We start from the raw sequence: 25,665 nt of genomic DNA on the forward strand, positions 1-25,665 counted from the left end.
ATGTCTTCACCTTTGGGAGTATCTTCTACCTTCATCTCTTCCAGGACTATAAAAAGGACAGGAGCGGATGGAGCAACTTGATGTTTTCTTAAAACTCTTGCCTGATGGGAAGAGAAACTAGGAATAGCCTATTGATGATAGTTTGAGAAATATGTTATTTGTGAAAGTGCTTTCACAGAAAATCTAACACTGACTGTCAGAATTAGGACCAATTATATAAATGAGGTGAACAAACCTATTATTAAAAGTGAAGGACTTTCAGTTTGGGTGAGAGTCTCAGCTGTGTGACATGGGCAGACAGGCAGACTTCTGCTTCCAGGAAGATGAAGCAGACAGACTCATCCATCCCTATTCTTTCTGATAATTTCAACTAAAAACACTGGACATTAGCTATAAAACTAACATGAAAAAACTGAAAGCAGACCAGCTAGGGACCTCAGGAATGCTGTGATGGGAGTCCCCTGGATTTTCTCTATGCTGCATACATCCTTTATTTGGAGCTGAAGAAGCTGGAAACCTGGAGAGGGCTAACAAGAACAAGAACAGACACTCCCCCCACACCACAAAAAAAGGGCCAGAATCTAAAGGACCAGAAAAGGGCCAGCAAGACAGAAACCTTATAAGCAATACTTGCTCTAATCCAGCAATACCTAACTACAGAAAAATCAATGAAACCACCTTCATCCATGCTGAGAATAGTCTTATGGGAAGTGTAGATTTCCCTGTTCACTAGACCATAAAGAGGAAATGCAGCCTCACCACTGGTATTATGTCAGAGGAGGCCTAGTAGGGAACTAGGGTACTCATCTCCACTTGGCAGTAAGGAAACCTTACCCCTATCCCACTAGAGTGTCTTTGGGAAACACATAGGGAGCCTAGACTTCCTCATCAAGTAGTAACCTCTTGATGTTACTATCACCCCTCCCTCTTCCTGCTATGGTGGTAGCAGAGAAGGTCAAGTAGAAATTCAGGACTTTCACCACCACCTAGTAGTAATGACACCCGTGGTATCAGTGGAGGTCATATAGAGAGTAGAAATGAGGGACTCCTATCCTCCCAGCCAAGGTGGTTATCAGTGGAGGCCTAGTGCTAAGCTACCTACCTCTACTCAGCAGTAATGAGGGACACTTCCCCAACTTGGCTGTTAACAGTGGCTGAAGTGCATGCCTCCCAACCTCTGAGGAGGCAGTATCACAGAAAGTTAGCTATAATAATATCTAAATAAGATCCAGAGTCTCATAATATAATACCCCAAATGGTTAAGTTCCAGTAAAAATCACTCATCACACCAAGAACTGGAATCACAAACTGAATGGAAAGGAAAAAAAAAAAAAAAAGGCAATCAGTAGACACCTCACTGATATGGCAGTGATGTTTAAATGATCTGAAAAAGATTTTAAAACAGACATCATGGGGCGCTTGGGTGGCTCAGTGGGTTAAAGCCTCTGCCTTTGGCTCAGGTCATGATCCCAGGGTCCTGGGATTGAGCCTCGCATCAGGTTCTCTGCTCAGCAGGGAGCCTGCCTCCCCCCCTCTCTCTGCCTACCTGTCTGCCTACTTGTGATCTCTGTCTGTCAAATAAATAAATAAAGTCTTTTAAAAATTAAAAAAAAAAAGACAACATAAAAAAAGTTTCAAAGAGTAATTTCAAACATGCTTAAAATAAATAAAACAATAGAAGTCTCATCGAATAGTCTCAGCAAAGGAATAGAAAATACAAGCAACCAATGGAAATATTAGAACTGGAAAATACAATAACTGAAATAAATATCTCAATAGATGGTCTCAACAGTAGGATGGAAGGGACAGAGGAAAAACTAACTGACCTGGAAGATAGAACAATAGAAATTAACTGAATCTAGGGCACGTGGCTGGCTCAGTCAGGGGAGCATATGACCCTTGATCTTGAGGTTATGAGTTTGAGGCACACGTTGGGTGTAGAGATTACATGCAAATAAACTCTTTAAAAAAGAGAGAAACTAACTGAATCTAAAAACAGAGTTAACATAGAAAAAGGAGGAGGAGGAGGTGGAGGTGAAGGAAGAAGAGAGAGAAAAGAGCATCAGGGACCTTTGGGACTATAACAAAAGACTTAACATTTGTGTCATTGGAGTCCCAGAAGGAGAGGAGAAAGATGACAAGTTTGGAAAAGTACTCAAAAAAATAAGAGCTGAAAATTTCCCAAGTTTGCCAAAAGGCATAAACCTATACATTCAAGAAGCTAAATGAAAAACAGCATAACTGAAGACAATCCACACGAAAACACCTCATAATGAAAATTCTGAAAACTATAGACAAAAAATTTCTGAAACTAAAGACAGAAAAAAAAAATGAAAGCAATAAGAAGGAAATAACACCTTTTCTATAGGGGAAAATCAATTCAAAAGATTTCTCATCAGAAACCATGGTGCCAGAAGGAAGTAACATATTTTCAAATGTTTGAGGGGGGAAAACCCATCAACCCAAAAACCCTATATCCAGTGAAAACATTCTTCAGAAATGTGGGGAAAATAAAGATATTCTTAGATGAAGAAAGATCACAGGATTTGTCACCATTAAGCCTATACTAAAAGAATGGCTAAAATAAGTTCTATAGGGGGTGCCTGGCTGGCTCAGTTGGAAGAACATGTGACTCTTGATCTTGGGGTCATAAGTTCAAGCCCCACACTGGGTGAAGAGATTACTTAAATAAAAACTTTTTAAAAAAGAGGTTCTATAAACAGAAAAGAAGCAGTGGAAGAAAGAGTCATGGAACATCAGGAAGGAAGGAACAATACAGTAAGCAAAAATGGTAAATTCAAACTACTTTTCTTTTCCTTTCGAGTTTTCTAAATTATGTTTAACAACTGAGGCAAAAATAGTAACACTATCTCATGTGATTCTAAATGCATACAGAAAAAAAAAACCTAAAACAGTTATATTGTAAACAGAGGAGGGTAAAGAGAAATAAACACTTAAACTGTTATACCACTGGACTATGAAACTGTGATATCTCTTTCTCTCTCTCTCTCTTTATATATATATGTATATATATATATATATTTATATATATATTAACCTTTTACTATTTATCTCTATGATTCCGTAGACAGCATAGAAGTGGTTCATATTTTTAATACGCTCTGCTGATCTCTGTCTTTAATTGTTGCATTTAAACTATTTACTTTTGGGGCATCTGGGTGGCTCAGTCTGTTAACCACCTGACTCTTGATTTTGGCTCAGGTTGTGATCTCAGGGTCATGAGATCAAGCCCCACATTGGATCCTGCATTGTACTCCACATCAAGCTCCATGTTCAGTGAGGAGTCTGCTTCTCTCTTTCTCTCTGTACCTTCTCCCGCTCATTCTCTCTCTCCCTCTCTTGCTTTCCAATAAATAAGTAAATCCTTAAAAAAATAAACAACAAAAAAAACCTGGTTCAAAAATGTTCAAAGAACTTGAATAAACATTTCTCCAAAGAAGATCTACAAATGGCCAATAGGTACCTGAAAAGATGCTCAGCATCACTAATCATTAGGGAAATAAAAATTAAAGTCACAATGAGATACTACTTCATTCTCGTTAGGATGGCTGCTATTAAAAAAACAATGAAATAACTTGTGTTAGCAAGGATGTGGAGAAACTGGAACACTGGTACACTGTTGGTGGGAATGTAAAATGATATAATCATTATGGTAGACAGTGTGGCAGTTCTTTAAAAAATTAAAAATAGGAGTACCTGGGTGGCTCAGTCAGTTAAGCATCTACCTTTGGCTCAGGTCATGATCCCAGGGTTCTGGAATCCAGCCCTGCACTAGGCTCCTTGCTCAGCAGGGAGTCCACTTCACTCTCTCTCCTTCTCCCCCTGCTTATGGTCTCTCGCTCTCTTTCCCAAATAAATAAATAAAATCTTTAAAAAATAATAAAAATCACTATTTTTAATTAATTAAAATGTTAATTTAATTAATTAATTTTTAATAATTACTAAATTATTTTAATAAAAATCACCCAGAATTACTGGGTGAACCAGCAATTCTGCTTCTGGGCATACACCCACAAGAATTGAAAGGGGTGACTCAAACAGTTATCTGTATGCTCGTGTTCATAGCAGCACTATTCACAATAGCCAAAAGGTGGAAACAGTCCAAGTGTCCATCAGCATATGAATGGATAAATACAATGTGGTGTACACATGCAATAGAATATTATTCAGCCTTAAAAAGGGAAGGCTATTCTGACACATGGGCAGCATGGATGAACCTTGAAGCCATTATGCTAAGTGAAATTAGCCAGTCACAAAGAATGTATGTTGCATGAGTCTGCTTACATGAGGGACTCACATATAGAGACAGCAGAGGAAGTAGATTGGTGATTGGGGACCATAGAGATGTAAGAATGAGGAGTTATTTACCGAGTACAGAGTTCCAGCTTTGCAAGATAAAAAAATTTGAAGATGGATGGTGGTGATGGTTGCAAAGCCAAGGACAGATAGGGAATTGGGAGTAACAAGAAGATAGGATCAATTATGGGTTAAAACAAGTCAGAAGAGAAGAGCCCAACTGAAGGCTTTGGTCCAAGTTGCTTAACCTGTCTGCATAAAGTAGGGGTATGCTATGGTTCTGAACTGGTCTAAACAGTGGATTGTGTAAGGAGCCCCAGAGGGAATAGCCTCATCTCTGCCTACAAAACTTTATTTTCTGAATTCTCCCACTCCCACTGAACATGGTAAGGGAGATAATGCAGTTACCAGAATATGGCAATCACGGGATAGCTTGAATTCTGCAGTTAGCTGTAAGACCCCCCCACACACACACTCCAAAAGAAGAAAAAACATTTTCTTATCAGTCTACTCTCAGGTTCAGAAGCACTAGGGCTCTGGTATCCCCTGTGGCCAAACACTGATATTCAGCATGCTGCTGAGAAGATGTCTCAAGGTTACCCTCTCCAGAAATTTTCCTCTGTCTCCTCTTTTGGCTTGTCAAGTTTTTGCTTCCTGCAGATGATTTTCTGCACTCTTCATTTCCCCGTGTTTGAGGACGCCAGAATATAGCTACGTCTAGACTTTTCTAATGAGGCATGAAATAGGACGTGCCTTGGGTCTGGCTGTCTGTGGCCCATCCTCCCTTTACCATGCCCTTCGTGTTTGATCCACCATGACACTAGCTCTTGGCCTACCGTCACTTTACTGTGATACTCATGTCCCATGGAGAGAAACTTGTTGCCCTGCCACAGAATGTGGTGATGAATAACAGGCCACCCCAGGCTCCTCTATGTCCAAAGATCCAAAAATTCAGAAGGAAAAGATCACCTTCATCCTCAACCCTCTTCTCCCAGAGCACTCTGAGTTACCAGAATGATTCAGTTGTTACTATCTGCCACCTCTGTTAAGAAGAGAAACATTTAAGACACAAGAAATATCGAGCAGAATGGATTTTTTAAAAATAAGTTATAATAAGTTTGGAAGAAAAAGAAACTTTGATCTTGAACAACTTCCACGGGTGATCAAAGAAAAAGACACCAAAGTTGCCTCTCCTTGCTTTTCCAGTTAAATATGAATAAGACTTCTCTGATGGAAGCCGATAAGCTCACACCTGAAGCTGATGGCTTGGAGGAGCCTGGGCAGGTGTACCAGAAGGATTAGAGAGGGGCATTGTTCCAGACCGATCCAGTTTTTAATCACTCTGCTATTGCAGGGAATGCCCTTAGAAATTGTAAAGCCAATGCTTTTTGCTAATGTTGGCAGAAATTCCTTAAACCAAGAGATGGTGCCACTGCCCATCAATTTTGCAAGGCAATAACGCAGATCCCAAGTGGCTAAAGTCTGAGGCAGAAGGCAGAGCACTTCATCACAGTGAGAGAACTAGGTTGTTGCTGGGGGAAACTGTTCTGATATCATGCTGGTATTACCATGAATTAATAAGCTTTGTTTATCTTCTCTGACACTAGAGGTCCGAGTTAGTCTTTTTGCTTTATCTTCTTGCTTATTATGCAGCTCAGGCCATGGATATAGGCTGCCTACTTGTCATAAATCGCAAGCAACCTCCCTTCTTGCTGTTCTTGGTCCCGGTGGACTTATGCTCCTGGGAACCAAGCCACTCTGAACTCTTCCCTTCCACAAATGCATACTGAGCCCTGATGCTGCGCTAGGTGCTGCAGAAATTCCAAGTTGCCATGAACTGCATCTCCTGCCTTCCTGATCACCTTGTGGGCAGGGAGAAAGACACGTGGGCAAACAATTACACCAACAAGCAGAAAGGAAACAGAAGGGAAAACATACCTCTGTGGGAACCCAGGAAAGGAAGAGGTAACTTTCAGTGGAGGAAATCAAGGAGGGATCCTTGGATAAGGTTTCAGAACAGGGAACCTTTAGAAAATCTAGCGATTTCAGCTTGGAGTTTGCTACAATGAAGGAAGAGGACCCTGGGCAAAGGAAGATGATGTATTTCAATATAACGAAAAGGCCTTACTCAAAGATGTGTGGCTCTATGCATTTTAACACACACATAGAATTGAGGAAGCACTGCCACAGGCAGGATACAGAACAATTTGACCATCCTACCATCCCTAATAGAATGGCTTTATAATCGTCCTTTCCTTCTTCTGAGAACCCCTAGCAACCGACACACCATTGTCCATCACTGTAGTTTTATCTTTGGAGAATGTTATGTAAATGGAGTCAACCAATAAGTAATCACTTGCTATTGACTTCCTGCATTCAGTACGTCATCTTTGAGATTCCGCTAAGTTGTTGCACACATCAACAGTTACACATTTTCATTGCTGGGTGGTTTCCGTTGAATGGATATACCACTGTTCATCCCTTTACCCGTTGAAGGACATCTGGGCTATTTCCAGTTTTGATGACTGTGAGTAGGGCTGCTATAAATGCTCACATACAGGCTATTATATTATGTAAACATAACTTTTCCTTCTCTAGGGCAGCTTCTCAAAGTTGGCAGTATTAACTTTTGGGGCCAGATACTTTGTTGCAGGCCCTGCCCATTGTAGGATGTTTAGCAAGATCTCTGGCCTCTACTTACTAGATGTCAGTAGAAATCCCTAAGTTATGACAACAAGAATGGCACATGTGTGCCAAATGTCCCTTGTGGGGACAAAATTCATTCACAGTTGAGAACCACTGCTCTAGGGTAAATACCTAGGAGTGAGCATATTAGGTCATGTGGTAAATGTCTGTTTAAGTTTACAAGAAACTTTACATCCCCAGAGTATGAGAGATTTGGTTGCTCCGAATCTTAGCCAACATGTGATCTTACCAGTATTTTGTTGTTGCTTTTGCCATTCCATTAAGGGTGTAGGAGTAACTCATCATGGTTTCCATTTCCATGTCTCTAATAGCTAATGATATTGAAATTTTTTCACATGCTTTTACTTTTTTTGCCATCTGTATATCTTCTTTAGTAAAGTCTGTTCAAATCTTTTGCCCATTTTTAGACTGGATAATTTGTTTTCCTACTCTTGAGTTTTGAGAGTTCTTTATAAATTATGGATACAAATTCCTTCTTAGATGTGTGATTTGCAAATATTTTCTCCATGTCTGTAGCATGCATTTTAATCCTCTTAACAGTGCCCTTCGCAAAACAAAAGTTTTTGGTTTTGATGAAATCCAATTTTATCAAATAGTCTTTTATGGACTGTGCTTTTGTTGTCCTAAGAACTAAGAATGTTTAACCCCAGGTAATGGAAGGTTTCTCCTATTTTTTTCCTAAAAGTTTTAGCTTTTTGTATTTTACATTTAGATCAATGATTCACTTTGAACTAATTTGTGAACAGGTGTGGGGCTTAGGTCAGGTTTGTTTATCTTTTGACCATTGATATCCGATTGTTTCTGCACCATTTGTTGAGAGACTATTTTTCTTCCATTAAATTCCTTTTGCATCTTTGTCAAGAATCATTCAGGCATACTTGCATAGGTCTGTTTCTGGGTTCTCTGTTTTTTCCCCCATTGATCTATGTGTCTATCCCTTGACAATACCATGCTATCTTGAATACTATAACTTTATAATAAGTCTTAAAGTCAAATAGGATTGTTCTTCCAACTTAATTCTTCTTTTTCAAATTGTTTTAGTCATTCTAGTTTGTTTGCCCTTCTTTATACATTTTTAGAATTCCTTTGTCTATATCTACAAAAAGAAAATTCTCTAATTTTGATTAGAGTTACATTAAATCTACAGATTAATTTGGGGAGAATTGATAAATGTACTATTTGACTCTTCTAATCTATTTTGTTAGTTCTTCCTTGATTTCTTCCATCAGCATTTGTAGTTTTCAGCAAAAAGATAATGTACATGTTTTTGTAGATATATGCTTAAGTATTTAATTTCGGAGTGAGCTATTGTAAGGGATATATTGTTTGTTTGTTTTTTAATTATTTTTTTGTGAGGATGAGGACAGAGGGAGAGGGAGAGAATTCTCTACCAAACTCCCCACTGGGCATGTAGCCTGACATAGGGCTCCATCCCACGACCCTGAGATCATGACCTGAGCCAAAATCAAGAATCGGACACTTAACCGACTGAGCCACCCAGGCACCCAAAAGCATATTGTTTTAAATTTCAGTTTCTAGGGCGCCTGGGTGGCTCAGTGGGTTAAGCCGCTGCCTTCGGCTCAGGTCATGATCTCAGGGTCATGGGATCGAGTCCCGCATTGGGCTCTCTGCTCAGCAGGGAGCCTGCTTCCCTCTCTCTCTCTCTGCCTGCCTCTCCATCTACTTGTGATTTCTCTCTGTCAAATAAATAAATAAAATCTTAAAAAAAATATTTCAGTTTCTAATAGTACATTGCTAATATCAGAAATACAATTGATATTTTTTGTATTGACCTTATATCCTGTGATTTTGCAAGTTCGCTGTTCTAGAGATTTGGGATTTCTTTTTTGGGGGGGGGGCAAGGGGATTAGACTTCATATAGGTTTTCTTTGTTTGCAAGCAAACAGGGAAGTTTTATTTTTTCCTTTCCAATTTGTATTTTTTCTTTTCTAATTGTATGCCTTTTTGTTTGTTTTTTGGATTGTTTTGTTTCATTTTGTTTTGTCTTATTGCATGGACTAGAACTTTCAGTGTATCGATGAATAAGAGTGATGAAAACAGACATCTGTGCATTGTTGTGGATCTTAGGCAAAAAGAATTTAGTTTTTTGCCATTAAGTAGGATATTAGCTGTAGAGATTTTTGTTGTTTTGATTTTTTGGCATTGTGCATCTGTGTGTTTGTGTGGCTTAGCTGTTCTTAATCAAGTTAAGAAAGTTCGCCTCTATTCCTAGTTTTGTAAGGATTTTTATCTTGAGGGCTCCTGGGTGGCTCAGTCCATTGGGCATCTGCCTTCTTCTGGGGTCATGATCCTGGGGCCTGGGATGGAGTCCCCCACTGGGCTCTCTGCTTGGCCGGGAACCTGCTTCTCCCTCTGCCCTTCCCCCCTGCTTGTGTGTACTCTCCTCTCTCTCTCTCTTTCATTCTCACTCTCTCATGCTCTCAAATAAATAAATAAATAATATCTTTTAAAAAGTTTTTTTTATCTTGAGTGGATGTTGAGTTTTGTCAAATTCTTTTTCTGCTTCAATCGACATGATCATGTAGAATTTCTTTTTATGTTTTTAGGTTGCTAATATGATGAATTACAGTGATTCATTTTTTCTATCTCTTCATTTATTATATAAAAGTACATTATAGTTTCTTCTGTAAATTTTTTCTTCATTTAAAAATACGTCCTACAAATCACTCCATATTGGTCCATATAGATCTTTCTTATTCTTCTTTTTCACATAGTACTCCATTGTTTGGATGTGCCATGTTTTCCCCAATCATTTTTTACAATACATTTACAGAAAATATATACATTTTTTTACAATATATTCTACAGAACATACAAATATTTAGCTGTTTCCAATATTTTGCAATTAGGGGACACCTGGGTGGTTCAGTCGGTTAAGCAACTGTCTTTGGCTCAGGTTGTGACCCTGGGCTCCTGGAATCGAGCCTCACATCAGGCTTCCTGCTTGGTAGGCAACCTGCTTCTTCCTCTCCCACCTCTCATTCTCCTACTCTCTCTCTCATGAATGAATATTACTCAGCCATCAAAAAGGTGAATTCTTAACATTTGCAATGCTGTGGATAGAACTAGAGGGTACTAGGCTAAGCAAATAAGTCAGTCAGAAAAAGACAAATTAAGATTTCACTCATGTGTCAAATTTAGAAACAAAACAGATGAACATAGGGAAAGGGAAGGAAAAATGAAATCAGAGAGGGAAACAAACCACAAAAGACTCCTAACTATAGGAAACAAACTGAAGGTGCTTGAGGAGAGATGGATGGGAGGATGGGTTAACTGGGTGATGGGCATCAAGGAGGGCACTTGATGTAATGAGCACTAGGTATTATATGCAACTGATGAATCACTGAATTTTACCTCTGAAACTAATATTACACTACATGTTAATTAAATTGAATTTAATAAAAAATTAAAAAGAAAAAAATGTTATATGTGTATTTTTGACTCCACAGTATAGTTTCGTGCCTCTAACCCCCTGCATTGTTCAAGGTCAACTGTATATACTATGTTTTCTTCATGCCTTTATTGGTTGATGGACACTTAGGTTGTTTCCATATCTAGCTATTGTGAATAACACTGCAGTGAACATATCTAAGGAGGACATATCTTTCCAAGTTAATGTTTTCAGGTTTTATGATAAATACCAGAAGTGAAATTGCTGGATCATATGGTAATTCTATCTTAATTTTTGGAGGAACCTCCATAGTGTTTTCCAGAGTGGCTGTACCAATTTGCATTCCCACCAACAGTGCACAAGGATTTTCTTTCTCCGTGTTCTTACCAGCATTTGTTATCTCTTGTCTCTTTGATAATACCCATTTTAATAGGTATAAGGTGAAATCTCATTGTGTTTTCAATTGGCATTTCTGTGATGATTAGTGATGTTGAATGTCTTTTCATGTGCCCGTTGGCCACCTCTATGTCTTCTTTGGAAAAAATGTCTATTTAGATCCTCTGCCCATTTTTTAATTTGATTGTTTGGGTTTGTTTTTGGTTTTGGGGGTTTTTTTGCTATTGAGGTGTATGAGTTCTTTATATATTTTGGATCTTAACCCCTTTACCAGATATATGATTTGCAAATATTTTCTCCCATTTGGTAGGTTGTCTTTTCATTTTGTTGATGGTTTCCTTTGCTGTACAGAAGCTTTTTAGTTGGATGTAGTCTCTTTACTTTTGCTTTTGTTTCCTTTGCTTTTGGTGTCAAATTTAAAAAGATTGCCATGATGATTCATTTTGGAGTATTGAACCAACCTTGCATTCCAAGGATAAAGCTCTCTTGGTCATGGCACATTATTGCTGGGTTCAATTCATTAATATTTTGTAGGGGATTTTACATCTATGTTTATGAGATATATTTGTCAATAGTTTTTTCTTTCCTGTACTGCCTTTGTTCAGTTTTGATATCCCAGTGTTGTTGACCTCATAAAATGAGTTGTGGGAGGAGTTCTCTCCTCTTCTATTTTCTGGGAAAGACTGTGTAGAATTGCTGTTATTTTTTATTTAGATGTTGTGTATGACTTGCCATTCTCTATGAAGAATGTTATTATTTTTGTGTTAGCAGCCAGTGAACCTGGTTGTTCATTGTGGTTCACTATGGTTCCAATGTCAGTAGAGTCTTCATAACCTTTGCAGTCCTCTTCTTTTCTGTCCCATGCATGCACCATTGGGGCAATTCTGGCACCCACATTCTCCTTTATGTACTAGTTCAATTCTCAACCCATTATGTAAGATAATTAGCATTAGATTCATGTTTGCACACTGGGGACTGAGCCCAGTTTATAACCAACTTTATGAGGTTACTTTCCCAAGCCCTTTTTCTCCATGATATCCTTGATACTTTCTGGTTCCCTGGAGCTACCTATTTTTCATCCTACAGCCCAAAGTCTGGGATTTAGTTATCCCAGTCTGCTACATATGCTTCCAGGAATAAGCAGCTTGAGGCCCAGGGGGAAAAAATGAAAATCACTGAATTCTGGACCTCTTCCCCAATCTTCATGCTACTGTTTATTTTTTAGATTTCTCAGATAGCTTTTGCATTCACTCTGTCCTGGAATAATGGCCACATTCAGTGGGAGAGACTGGATGAGACTTTTACTTCATCTTACCCAGAATAGAATCTTTGGTTTCTATTTTTCAAAAGAGTTGTCTGTTTTAGTTTTTTAAATCCTGAAAAGTAGAGGTACTATGGGAGATTGAAAAATATCTTTGAATCCTGAAAAACCCTGGCTCTGTAATTCAATTTTCTTGAGCCTCTCTGTGTTCATGTGTAAAATGGGACCTATATCAGGGGTCCCCCAAACCACCTTCAGGTTTGATAATTTGCTAGAAGGACTCACAGGACTCAGATACATAAAATCTGCATATACATCACAAAAGGATACAGATTAAAATCAGTTGAAGGCAAAAGTACAGGGGGTGTAGTCCAGAAAAAAACCAGCAAGGCTTCCAGTTGTTTTCTTTTTCTGGAGTCCTTATAAATAACACTTAATTCTTCCAACAATGTAACAGTGTGGCAACATGTGCAAAGCGTTGCCAGCCATGTATCCAAACTTTGGTGTCCAGAGTTTTTATTGGCTAGCAGCAGAATATTATTCTGACAATACAGTAGTTACAGAAAAAAGGTTGCGATTTGGGATACATTTTAAGAACCAGGCTAAGAGTATGGGTGCGCTCCTTGATGCATTGGTCTGAGGTAGCTATATATAAACAATGAGGAGAAGTGACGAGAGAGAGATCCTTGTCTGAGGATAAATACAAAAGAATAGCATTGAATAAATGTCAGAATGACCAAATCCCAGCATAGCATGAGGCATAACAAATAATCTGATGAAAGGCCATTTTTATCTACATTCAGAGTTTGAAGAAACAGGCTTCTGGTTTGAGGAAGAAAGCTTTGGTGCTTAAAAAAAAAATGGAGAAAAGAAAGCAAAACTCTTCATCCTCTATAATGTTCCCATCTTCTGTCTGAATTGGGAAGAACTTGTAGTTGCCCTGTTGAAAACCAAGAAGGTCAAAAGAGAGATGTCAGAAAGTTAGAAATGAACAAATGTGCACGTTTTTTCAAAATGGGGGAAAAAGTAGATTTGGGAAACTACAGAATTTAAAATTGACATAAATCCAAGTTAAAATTCTAGAAAAGAGTATTCAGAATAGCTTACGAGGAATTAGAAAAGAGATAGTCATTAGGACCCTATCTGTGTTCACTATGGCTAAGCCTTGCTAAATGAATCTCATTTCCTTTCTTAATCAGGTTACTAAAGAGAAAATATGGGGAAATTGGTGGTCTCTCAGGATATCATTATAGACAAGCCAGAGAAATATGAGTTAGAGGACATTACATTAAATGGATTCTCAGATACTTGAATCAGAAGTCTTAGACCTATCAGCTGGTTTCCATTGCATAAAACTATAGATGGGATTTGACAAATTTTTAAGTGACACAAACATATCAGGGTATTGAGTCAAGATTCACAGAGACTTTGGGAACTCACGACAGATCACATCAACAAAATGATACTTTAAAAGAATAAGGAATCAAAGAATTTTGTTTTTTAAAAGAATAAATATGGGATGACTGGGTGGCTCAGTAAGTTAAACATTTGCCCTGGGCTCAGGTCATGATCCCAGGGTCCTGGGATAGAGCCCTGTGTCAGGCTTCCTGTCTGGGAGCCTCCTTCTCCCTCTCCCCCTCCCCCAGCTAGTGCACTCTTTCTCTCTCATAAATAAATCTTTAAAAAAAAAAAAAAAGAACACATTTAAAACCATCTTTTAGGGATGTTTATATGTATGTATGTGTTGGTTGAAAACAGTTCATGGGCAAAAAGACTTAGTTGGGAGTGTCAAGTGAACAAACATTTGATGTTAAACCAACTATGTATGACATGCTTTCATTTATTCAAAAAATATTATGTGGCTGTCATGAAAGCAAATTCCATCTTTTTTTTTTAATTTATTTATTTGACAGACAGAAATCACAAGTAGGCAGAGAGGCAGGCAGAGAGGGGGGTGGGAGGCAGGTTCCCGGCTGAGTAGAGAGCCCGATGCGGGGCTCCATCCCAGGACCCTGAGATCATGACCTGAGCCGAAGGCAGAGGCTTTAACCGACTGAGCCACCCAGGCGCCCCAGCAAATTCCATCTTAACTTGCATATGAAAGTGTAGACTCCCAGTCCAGGACAGTGATGGTGCTGCCGACATTACAGTAATGAGAGAACATTTGGGTGCTCTGCTCAAGTTTTCTGTGAGTCACCTTGAGTGAGAGAGGCCGCCAGGTCACGAGGCCCCTAGGTCACGAGGGCTGGAGACCATGTGGTAGCCAGGAGATAGGGATCTGTGAAGGTTGATCATCTTGAAGAAAGAAAAACTAAGTAGAGCTGTGAAACCGATCTTTAAATTTATTAAGGGCTGTTATCTGGATGCTTTTCATTGTTCCTTAGGCAGCCAGAGTTATGGTGTTAATAGCTAGGAGTTATAGGAAATTGTGTTTCAGCCAGTTTCTTTCAGTGTGTCAGCTCCTTTACTAGACCTTAAGCATACGGAGATGAGCAGGACCAGATCACTTTCCTACAGACTGAACAATCCATAAATTCGTTATTCTACAGAGAGAAATGACTAGTGTTCCATGGCTCTTCCAATAGTGGGACTCCTTTGAGAGCCAGATGGCTCTTAATGCTCTGATCTCCTGTGTCTGGAACACAAAGGAAGGACATTCAGTTTGTATTTGAGGGTCTGAGGCTGGGCCAATGGTATCTGGACCTAGATGTGGTATTCTGGTAACTGTTGAGAACCAAGACATTTGTTTACCAGGACAGGCAAAGAAGGTTGCTTAAGGAGAGTCTGGACTGTGTTCAGGGAGAAAAGCAGAAGTTCAAAGCCAGCAAAGTTTCCCTAAGCATTAGATACACAGGAGCCACAAACTGACAATAGGAAGACAACTCAGGAGTCAACAGAAGGGAGGAGCAGACGTAGTCAGGAAACACAGTGTGAGACTGGTTAGAGCCAGCACTCTAGAACAGGGCTGGGCCATGGTGTCAGCTGTCAAGGGCTTGTTAGGAGCTCTGTGGGACCAAATGGGTTTGGGCCTGAGTCAGACAGGAGTAGTCTAGAAGCGTGAACACCATCTGTCAGGGGTGTTAGAGAAGGATTTGTGCCAGATATTCTCTATCGGCCTCGCCCGCTCTCCACCCTGCTCCAGGTCCAGGAAGTGGACCTACATCAGTGGAATCCTTGACCTCTGGATCTGTTAGGCCCCCGTTAGAGATTGGAGAGGGGAGCACAATGAGGTCAGGGTATTCCTGCCTGCTTCCCTGTAGGTTCACCTAGGTTCACCTTGGATTTCTGTGTTCCTAGGCTGAAGGCTGAAGACATCCTCTTACGATGTCTCTGTCTATACGGCTCTCTCTTCCAGGATCCATAGCCACTCCCTGCCCTCTTCCCTTGAAACCCAAAGCTGGTAGCAGTTCCAGACATACTAGCTCTGGGGTACTGCGCTATCCCTTATGTCTCTCCTACAACTTGCCCACCACTTTATGAAAATAATTTATTAAACTCTTTTCAAATCATCCTAATGTGAATATGTCATCTGTTTCTTGGTTGTACTTTGGCTGACACAGGATTCTGGATTGAGTGAGAAGATGAGTTAGATTATTTCAAAACATACTTATATTCTGTGGCTCTGGATATCTTCTCACTAACCTTATATGTTTGTAGACCCAGGAGTGATGCAAATTAACTTTCTTTCCCTAGGAATCCACAATAAATATTTTTGTAGTATATGTGAAGTTCACCTAGAGACTTGTGGTACAGTTTAGTCATGTAAGCTATACAATTTATTGTTTTTGTAAGAATTCATGTTATCAGGATGTATGGCAGTATTTTTTGGCCTATGTCTGTAGGGTCAGCTAATGCCTTTACTGCCATTATATAAAAGGGCCAAAGGAAGCTTACACTAGTCAAGCAGAACATTGGCAAGGTCATAAAAGAGCCATAATTAATCTTAAATATCTCTCATAGACAAGCTATGGCACCATACTGTGACCCTTTCTCGGAAGACTGAATAATTGAGGCTCCCCATAATGCTGCTAGTTCAAGGATGTCCCAGAACCTCAGGAAAAGAAGGAAGAGCCTATATAGTCTATGTGACTTCAAACTGTGTGATTTCTGACTTTCATGAGCCATAGAAAACATATTGTATTCTGGCGTGCAGATTATTTCTGTTTGACTCTGAATTGAGGGTTTTGTCGTTGTCACTTGGGTGGACTTTATGTAATCTTACTTCTAAACAGTCTTTCAGAGATACACATGGAAAGCTTATGGATAAAATGGTATGACTGAACTTTGCTTCACAATAATACAGAAAGTGGGGGGAGAGATAAAATAAAATTGGCCATGAGTGGATAATTGTGGAAGCTGGGTGATGGAGACATGGAAGTACATTGTACTCTTCTCTCTGCTTTTATATGATATAAATAGGTTTGAATATTAAAAATGAAATAAGTAGTTAATTAAAAAGTTGCTGCTTGATACAGGAAAACTCATTTAGTATTGCTTGATGCCACTGATGTCATGAAGGAGTTCTGTGGGTAGGTTTCAGGAGTATAAGAGGAAAAAATATTGAAACAAATGTAAATGAGGAATGCTATTTTTATGAAAGTTTAATGAAACCGGGCTCAGTGGAAATCAAGATGACATTCAGAATGTATATTTAGAATATTCTTTCATAAAGTGAAAAGGAAAGCAAACAAAAATACTACATGCATGTTTTTAAAAATATTATATATGGACTTTGCTTCTAAATGACCTGGGATGAGGGAGAACAGGGTGAGGTTACAGATGAAGCAAGATTGACCATGAGTTAATATTTGTTGAACTGGAGGAATGACCACATGACAGTTCACTACTTTTACATACACTTTATGTGTTCTATAGGATAGTTTTTAAAAATAAAACATATATCACATGTCAAAAATATGACTATTTACATTGAGACAGTATAAACTTTTATGATTTAATGAAATATAATATTATGCTATTTTTCTTCCTTCTCTTAGACTCTACATTTTCTAATATATTACCTTTTGTTCATTTCTCTCCTCTTCTCCCATGCCTTAGTTTTGTCTGTTATATGGAACCAAGCTGGTGTTCCAGGAGCGAGCCTGGTATCTAGAACATAAATATTTGACTCCCATGGCCAGCATGAAGATTAGGAATCAGGTAAGGGTCCCTGGTGTGCAGAAGAAACCTTTTGTGCATCAGCTGTCAGCTCTTTGCTTTCTTAGAAAACAGTCCTGTCAATCTTTTATCAGTTTCCAGTCATGGATTTTTATGCCTCTGGGACTTCACATACATGTTTTCATTGCCTACCATGATCATATTACACTTCAGAGTTTAAGTGACAAGGAAATGATTCACCGTGCATGAACTTTCTGACATGAAAAGCAGAGGAGGGAATCAAAAGCATTTTCCTTGTCTTGGCAAAAAAAAAAAAAAAGTATTAAGTGATTTTCATTTTTCTCCTTACCAAAACCTATTAATTCATTCTTCATATTCAGAAAAAAAGACCTATGGTATTTTCATGTCATAGGTAGCAATGGAAATTCAATGTGATAGCTACAAAACACCTGAAAATGAAGATAGAGCCAAGGAATCACCATCCAAATGCTGCTCTAAAGAAACAAATATATACAAAACAGCATAATCATCTGTAAAGCACACTTTCTGAGAGTTTTCTGAGGGACCTGTCTTCCAGGCCCTCTGTTAGATGTTATAACATAAATAGGTATAGGCTCAATCTCTGCCTTCAAAGGAGCTTATTATATACAAGGACACAAAACTGCCTTTAAAATGCAAATAATAACACAAGGAAGCAGAGACTTTCCAATGAATAATTCCAGAATTCAGAGGACAGAGATCATGTAGGAGTGAATGTCATTCTTGTACTAGACCTTCAAGAGTGGAAAATTCCAACAAAGAAGTGGTAGCTATTGAAGAGAGGGAAATGCAGTTGAGCCTTCAGACAGGGTTGGTGAAGTGATAAAATCATAGAAATGGGAGTACTTGGGACAGACACGTTAAAAAACAGCGAGAAGACCAGTTTGGCTGACATCTCGAGTGAAAGCCTGGAGAAATCTGCAGAAGCCAGGCTGAGGTGGACACTGAAGAATCTTGAAGAGTCTTTTTCCTTTTCAGGGAACAATGATTATGAAGAAAAGCATGTGGAAAGATGTTTTGGTTATCTGTTGCTATGTAACAAATGACCCCAAAACTTAGTGGCTTAGAACAGCCAGTTATTATTTCTCAGGATTCTGCATCTGAACATGGCTCAGCTGGATGGTTCTCCTGCTGCCTGAGGTATCTGCTGGGGCTGTGAAGGTGGCTTCTTCACTCTCACGTTGGTCACCTCAGCTGAGGAGGCAGGATCATCTTGGGGCTGCTGGGCAAATGTGGGTTTCCTCACAGTATAATAGTGTCAGGAGGGTACACTGTTTTACATGATGACTGGCTTCTGGAGAGGAAGTGGAAGATGCCAGTCATCTCAAGGCTTGGCCACTGCTAACATAGTATTACTTCAGCTGCATTCTGTTGGCCCAAGGGAGCCTCAAGGCCAGCATGGATTTGGGCAAGAGAAGAAATTTCACCTCTCATTGTGAGGTGCAGCACGCATATATAGGGAAGGAAAAAATTGACAGAAGCTGTCTTTGGACACTGACAACCTTCCAGAAAGAAAATGCCCACTTTGGGGAGAGGAAAAAAGAATACTTTGATTAAAAAAAAAAAAAAAAAAAAGCTACATGAAGAAAGATTTTAAATCCATGAGATTAGGTATTCCAGTGATATAAATGAGATAAATAATACATCAAAAGTGCTGAGTAAAAGAAACCAACTTTCATATACAACACTGAAGTGCTTTTGTATTGTATTAGTGCAATATGCTTGCCACACTTTTCATTTACTAGATACTTGTAACAGCCTGGGAGATAAGCAGGAAGCAGTCAGAAGCTTTGGAACAAACTATCTGTGGGGCTAGACATGGGTTGTTGAGAACTATAGGACATGTCAAGGTCTTCTTTTGCAGATCTCAGTGCTGCCAGCCATGAGCAGTCACCCCTCCTCTGGGCTCTCTCAGTATTCCCAGAGGGAAGAATGTAGTGTACTTGGCACAAATGTTTCCCTTCCCACTTCTGCCACACCCCTGTGAAAGGATTTCAGGGTTTTGGAAATGTTATTAATAGCTTCTTTGCACTAAAATGTCTGGGACCCTTGGCCAGCTAGAGGTGCTTAGAGGAGTGGGCTTGTGAATGGGTGAAAAGGGGACAGGGTTGATTGAATTACTGAAATTAACCTAGATGCTTTCACATGATAATTCTGCAATTTTACTGATTCTTTCTTTCTTTAGGTGCATCTAATATATTGGTTAACTCATCCCCTAAATTTTTTATCCTGTTTGTTGGGATTTTTAGCTTAAAAAATATTTTTTGTTTTCTGTTTTATATCATCTATATAACTTTTTAGTTTCTTATCCCCTAAAGATATATTCAGTTTTGTCTTTGATTTCTTTGGGCATTGAAGCATAGTTATTTGATAGTCTATAGCTAATAATCCAAATATCTTAAGACTTTACCAGTCTATTTCTTTTTGCCTAGTATTTCTGCTTTGTGTATAGTTATCTTTTAATATGTGCTGGTCATTGTTTTTGAAAAATGTTTTGTGAGATTTACATGAAGTCCAAATTGAAAGCACCTTCTTTCCCTTATATAGCATCTGACGGTGCCTTCAGTTTAAGACCAACTTAAACCAAACTCAAGACTTGAGGTTTCCTGTAAGACTCAGAGAGTTTAAATAAGAGCAGTAAGTCCTTCACCCTCCCCCAAGGTCATAGCTGTTTGGTATCCAGCTCATTTTAGCAAGGGTCTCTATTAAATTTCTTGCCTAGTTGCTGGCCCTGGTTTTGACTATCATCACCCCTACTGCCACCCCAGCCACCATGAAGCTGTCAAAGTGAAAACTCAATGTTGCTGAAAATGGCAAATGCCTTCAGAGTGAATGCAAATTTCTACTTGTTTATTTTCTTTGTTTCCTACTTTTCCATAATTTTTGCCATTATTATTTTGCTAGATCATCGGTACTTTGAAGAGGATTCCTGTATTTTCTCTAAAAATTTTGGTTGTTTTCAGAAGAACAGTTGAGGGGAAAAAATCTGGTTCTTTATTATCAGAAACAGGAAGCTCCTTCAACGTTATACCACTTGACCCCACAACAGCCATTTACATCCTTTTCCTTATCCTTACACACAGATGAGGAAATGGAAACCAACATGGGAAAGTAACTTGCCCAAAGTAACACAACTAGTGAAAACCCATATTTCTCTGACTTTAAACATTTTCATTTATTTTATTTGGATAAAAATCAGCCTTAGCTAGTAAGAACAAGTAGACCCCACATCCAGGTTCTTGGTTTCTAATACCATTTTCCAGTAGAAGGAAGCAGAGTCCTTGGACTAATGATAGATTCTAGGACTGGGGCAGTGAATATCTAAGATGAACTTGGAGCATCTTTCAGGACTAGAAAGTGAGAAGGTGCCCGAGTGAAAACAAAAACAGAATACCCCAGGACTGTGGGGTTATGCCAAAGGGACACTGGAAGGAGCTAACTGAAAGAGTGCCTAATGGCCAAAGCTGGAGCAATTTGAGCAACAAAACAAATAATGTAGCACTGGATTATAACCCAAAGTATAAAATAATTAAACAGAAATCCAAAATGATATAAATAAATGATTAAACGGATCCATAAATGGGATCAAAGAGACCATTCTTTCTTACTAATGTAAGTAGATTCTTCCCCTTCCCTTGAGTGTGGGTTGGACTCAGTGATTTTCTTTTATTTTAAAGGACAAAGCACTGAAAGGGAAAACAGTTACTGTACTTTGGAGCAATCTGGCAGACCCCCGCTTAACCAGGTGCATACGGTGAATATCACCGGTAGTAAGTTGTGTTGATGGCATGCACTTGTGACATTGTATGGTGAGACAAGCACTTCACTCTTCCCCCAAATCCATAACCTGGATCCAATCCTAAGGAAAAAGAAAAAGACACAACCAGATGGAGGGATGGTCTACCTAAGACCTATGTAGTTCTCCTCAAACTGCCAGTGCATGAAAGATGAGGAAAAAACTAAGAAACCAACACAGGCCAGAGTAAACTAAGGAGACATGATGACGAAGCACAGTGTGGTATCCTGGATTGAGTCCTGAAGGAGAAAAAGGACATTGGTAGAAAAACTGGTGAAATCTGAGTCAATCTATAGTGTATTAATATTAATGTACCAATATTGACTTCTTAGTTTTTACAATGGACCATAGTTATGTTAGGTGTTAGGAGAAGAATTAGAAGAAACTAGGTGAAGAACCTATGAGAACTCTGTCTATTATCTTTGGAAATTTTCCAGAAATCTAGAAGTATTCCAAAATTAAAAGTTTATGAAGAGGAAAAAAAAAGCGTCAGGGAGCCACAATCAGCCTGGGCTGATTATAAATGATAACACTTCAGAATATGCAGGAGTTCTGCTAAAACTCTAGGCTAATGATAATAAGCAATGCATATATTTATGCTAAAAGAAAACAAAATTAAATTTCATTCTCATAAAGATCTTCCAGGTAAATAAGGCTGGTAACAGGCCCCACTCAACCACTGAGTAAAACTAAGAAACAGAAAAGTTAAACAACCGGCCAGGATACTAGCTGAGCGTAGAAACCGGAACTCCTAATCCCAAAAGGAGGTGGATGAATCAGCATCATCCTGCTTGTGTGACCTGAGTTTGGAAGCTTCACAGAGGCCTGCCTGATGGCAGAGAGAGTAAAATCCATCCACAGGCTGTAAAGGCAGCAGGAGCGCCCCGTTGTCCAACTGAAGCCCTCAGGAGAGGGGCTTGGGGTTTGTTTTCTTTTTAAACTCAAGTGTCTCCCCTCCAGCCTTTCCTAGCTGTGATAGCTTGCTCCTCTCTTGTGTTGGGAACTTGATTGTTGAGAGAGCTCATCCACATTCTTTATCCTGCCTAATCCCCACAAGCACCGGTTAGTGTGGCTAGTTGTTAATCCACTTTATGGATTGGGAGTCTAAAGCTGATTTGCAGCTGATTTAAGGAGTGGTAAAGGTGAGGTTTTTAGCCTGTTCTCCGGTTCCCTCAAAGTAGGTAGGGCCTTGGCTCAAAGGCAGTCCCCTGGCGTTGCCCCCAGGGCTCTATTGTAACAAGGCCCTTAAGTAAAAGATTTCTGTTCCCTTTTCATTATTAGGTACTTTTGCAGGGTACATATGTATAGAACAATTGCGCAGTTGTGGCCTTTGTTCTTGGAAAATTTAGTGTCCAGGCATTATCTTGTTTCATTCTTCATTAACCTAGACAGTTGTGTTTATTTTGCTTCAGATAATTCTCAGCATTAGGGAGTAACAATCAGCCAAGGCTCATTTTAAGAAGGCAAGCCTTTCAAAATAATCTAATTGTTAATGATTGCGTATCTCCATTAAAACCAACTTCATTTTGCTTTAAAAAAAAAAAAAAAAGACAAAATGAAACAAAAATTTCAGCCTCTTAAAGTGATGTATTTTATTGCAAATGGCCTTGGGTCTTCTACTTTTTATGCCAGCCCTTAAAGTAAATTTCAGTTTTAGACAGAGTAGCCTCATTTTTCTCAGTGAAGTGTTTCCTCCCTGAACTCCTAAGCACACCTGTCCTGCTCTGTCAGTGCCCACCAACACTGGAACAGTGATTCTTGGTGACATACAAAGAAGAACCAAGTACATGTAGACATGTGGTCAGCTCACGCCAAGAAATCAACACAGGGGGAAGCTTTAAAGTTTATGTGTGTTGAGAGAACCACAGCCCAGCTGTGGGTTGCAGATCAAAAAAGACCCTATTCAGTGTGGTGAAAATAATACTTAGCAAAATGTTGAATCAGGTTCTATTTCCTGCCCCAAACCCAAATAATGGAGCCACGTGAGAAAGCACATTATAAAGGATCTGCAAGAAGGTCAGGGAGGACTGCATAACCCAACCCAGAGGCTATGGGAGATAGCCTGTAAGAGTAACAATGTTAAAAAACCAAAATTTCATTTGGGAAGAGAGAAAATAAATACCAATCATGACCACGTCCAAGCCATCTTGACACCGCCCCACCTACCCCAGTATTTGATCATATTACACCCAGACGTTGCCTTAATGTCCTATTTGAGTCATGACATGTCAATTTCTTCCTAAGTGCACACTTTCTGGAGCAGCAACAGATGCCTGGCACCTTGTTCCATCTGAGTCATTCCCCTATGCCTTTAAGACTGTTTTCATTTTGGTATGCCCCCTGATGTGCTAGGATGAAGCCCTGATTCACCAGGACAAGTCTCAGTCCTCTCCTATACCCTTGCCAGCAAATGGACACAGGAACAGACCCAGGCCCTAATAGCCTTTGTGAGCTCCACTGAAAGGAACCATCCTTTCTCTGCTCAGGGACCCAGTGACAGCAAGGAAGTCATGGAAGACTGTTGATGGCAAGTGACCTCTTAACCTGTTACCTGCTCAAGTCTATAACAACCACTAAGGTTTGGGTTTTAGTTTCAGTTTAGCCAAACAAATGGTTGAATCAACAAGGGGGAAGAACATTCAAGCCATGGATTGCTGGGCCATTCAAGTAGTTGTGATGTACCACATTGATTTCAGTGACATACTGATTTATTCTCAGGAAAGAATAAGAATGGAGTAAGAATGTGCAGAAGTGTGGCAGACACCAGACCCCAAAAGCCAAGACACTACTTTGCACCTTTGAATTCAGAAGACGGATCGTGCTTATTTGCTATTTTGGACTGAGTGTATAATATTATAAATTTGGTCATTTCCCTGTGACCAAAAGGTTTGGGGTACAAGAAACAAAACAGGAGGGAAACGTAGGGAGGAGTTCCAAGCTGGAAAGATGGTGTTGGGATGTTAGCCTTTCTCCTCAGATCTCAACTTCAAGAACATATACATCATACCTGTACCAATGAGGCTTAGAAATAGTACACATGCCCTTCACATCCTACAAATACAGTAAGACTACTTTCCATGCTGCTTCTGTTAAAGGTTTCTTTTTAACGGACCCTCAGATATCCTATTCTTCTGTTTCCCTTTTGCCAAACCACCTGGATCAAGGCTACTTAAGAGATGCTCAGATACCAGAGTCAAATGCAATGTGAACTGGGGTTTTAGGCACAGGATGTTAAAAGCACACTTGGACCAGGAAAGGGAGGTTGAGTTTCTTGGTTCTTTGGCTTCATTTACTACCCACAGACTCTTGCTTTCCTTTGTGAGGAATTTGAGAAGGAATCTTTGGTTCCTCACCCCTGTCCCACCCACGCAGCAAGGTCTATCTGACTTGGCTACAAGCAAATGATGAGGTTATGACACTTGCTTATGTCCTTTAGGCTGAGTGGAGAAGCCAGTGTGGAGTATAACCCCAAACACCCATTCCGTCAGGGTGGGGAGAGACATCTCCTCTTTGGTGGCTTTGGTCAAGAAGCTAAGGTATTATGAAAAGACAGCACAATGGAGTGGTCATACAGGGAATGCAACTAAGTCAAATTTTAGAGTCTTCGTAGATTTGAAAGCATCCCCAGAACTTCTCTTCACTTCTGTAGGCCCCTCTGGTTCACCTCCAGGAGATAGCAGGAACCAACTAGAATATGAATGCATCCTGGTCTACCTTCTCTTTCTGGACCCAAGAACTCAAAAAGAGAGAAAAGAAAAATACCAATACCAACAGAGTGCCACTAAGAAAGTGAGAAATCACTTTTCCCTTTCCCTTCCCCTTTACCCCTGGCCAAGGCTGTTCTTCAGCAGCTTAAAAACATTGTTGAACTATAAACATGGGCCAATCAACTGAGGTTAAGAAAATATAAGTGGAAAAAAAAAAAAGAAAATATAAGTGGGATTTGATTTCTCCCATTTGGCCAGGGACTCTGAGGTCACCATTCCTGCCATCCTGGTTGCCACATGGCAGCCACCTGGTCCACCCTCATGCTTTGCCCCATAGTACAGATAACTTGTTAGAACCATGGGAGAGAGCAACTTGTTTTGTGAGCTCCAGCCTCTGAGTTCTTCTGGCAGCTGCATTATCCTGGGTTCCTTGGGGTGATCCTTGAAATGCTGGGTAATGGGGGCATCCTCCATGAAAGTCTCTGAGCTCATCCCCTTACCCCAGCATGCACAGCAAGAATTTCCCACTGGTGGAATTTGTTCCAAAGAGTAGCTGTATTACACCAGAAAGACCTTTCAGGAGATAGGAGTCAGCTGTGTCTAAACAGATTAGGGCAGACCCGGTCACAGTTAAGGACAAGGAGAGTTTTATTATGATTCTATAATAATAAAATTTAAATGAATTATTGAACTTAAAACAGGAATGATCCCTACTATATCCATTTTGGTAGAATTAATATTCCAGCTAGAAATGAATATTTTTTACAAAATAAAATGTGTTTGTTTTTGCTTTTCTTTTTTCTGATGCTAAGTTACCTTTTTCCTTTGATTTTAGAAGCTTCTTCTAGGGAATTGAAAGCATTTGGTATTAGGAACTATGCAAAGAAAGCAAGGAGGGGTGGTCCCATTTGAA

The 25,665-nt window shown here is 39.5% G+C and overlaps 1 protein-coding gene across 5 annotated transcripts in view; it reads left to right on the plus strand.

Annotated features, from left to right (window-relative positions):
• The window catches only part of ACOXL (acyl-CoA oxidase like), a 346,408-nt gene that overhangs the window by 303,638 nt on the left and 17,105 nt on the right, over window positions 1–25,665 (plus strand). For 4 of the 5 annotated variants that reach the window (XM_082743347.1, XM_082743348.1, XM_082743344.1 and 1 more), the window contains one exon: window positions 17,151–17,252. The exons of the other annotated variant lie outside the window; for it this stretch is intronic. In XM_082743347.1, the coding sequence (XP_082599473.1) occupies window positions 17,151–17,252 (102 nt within the window). The remainder of the gene's footprint in view (window positions 1–17,150; window positions 17,253–25,665) is intronic. 5 annotated transcript variants of the gene reach the window in all.

Source organism: Mustela nivalis, assembly GCF_964662115.1.
Source record: "Mustela nivalis genome assembly, chromosome: 8".
NCBI lineage: Eukaryota > Metazoa > Chordata > Mammalia > Carnivora > Mustelidae > Mustela > Mustela nivalis.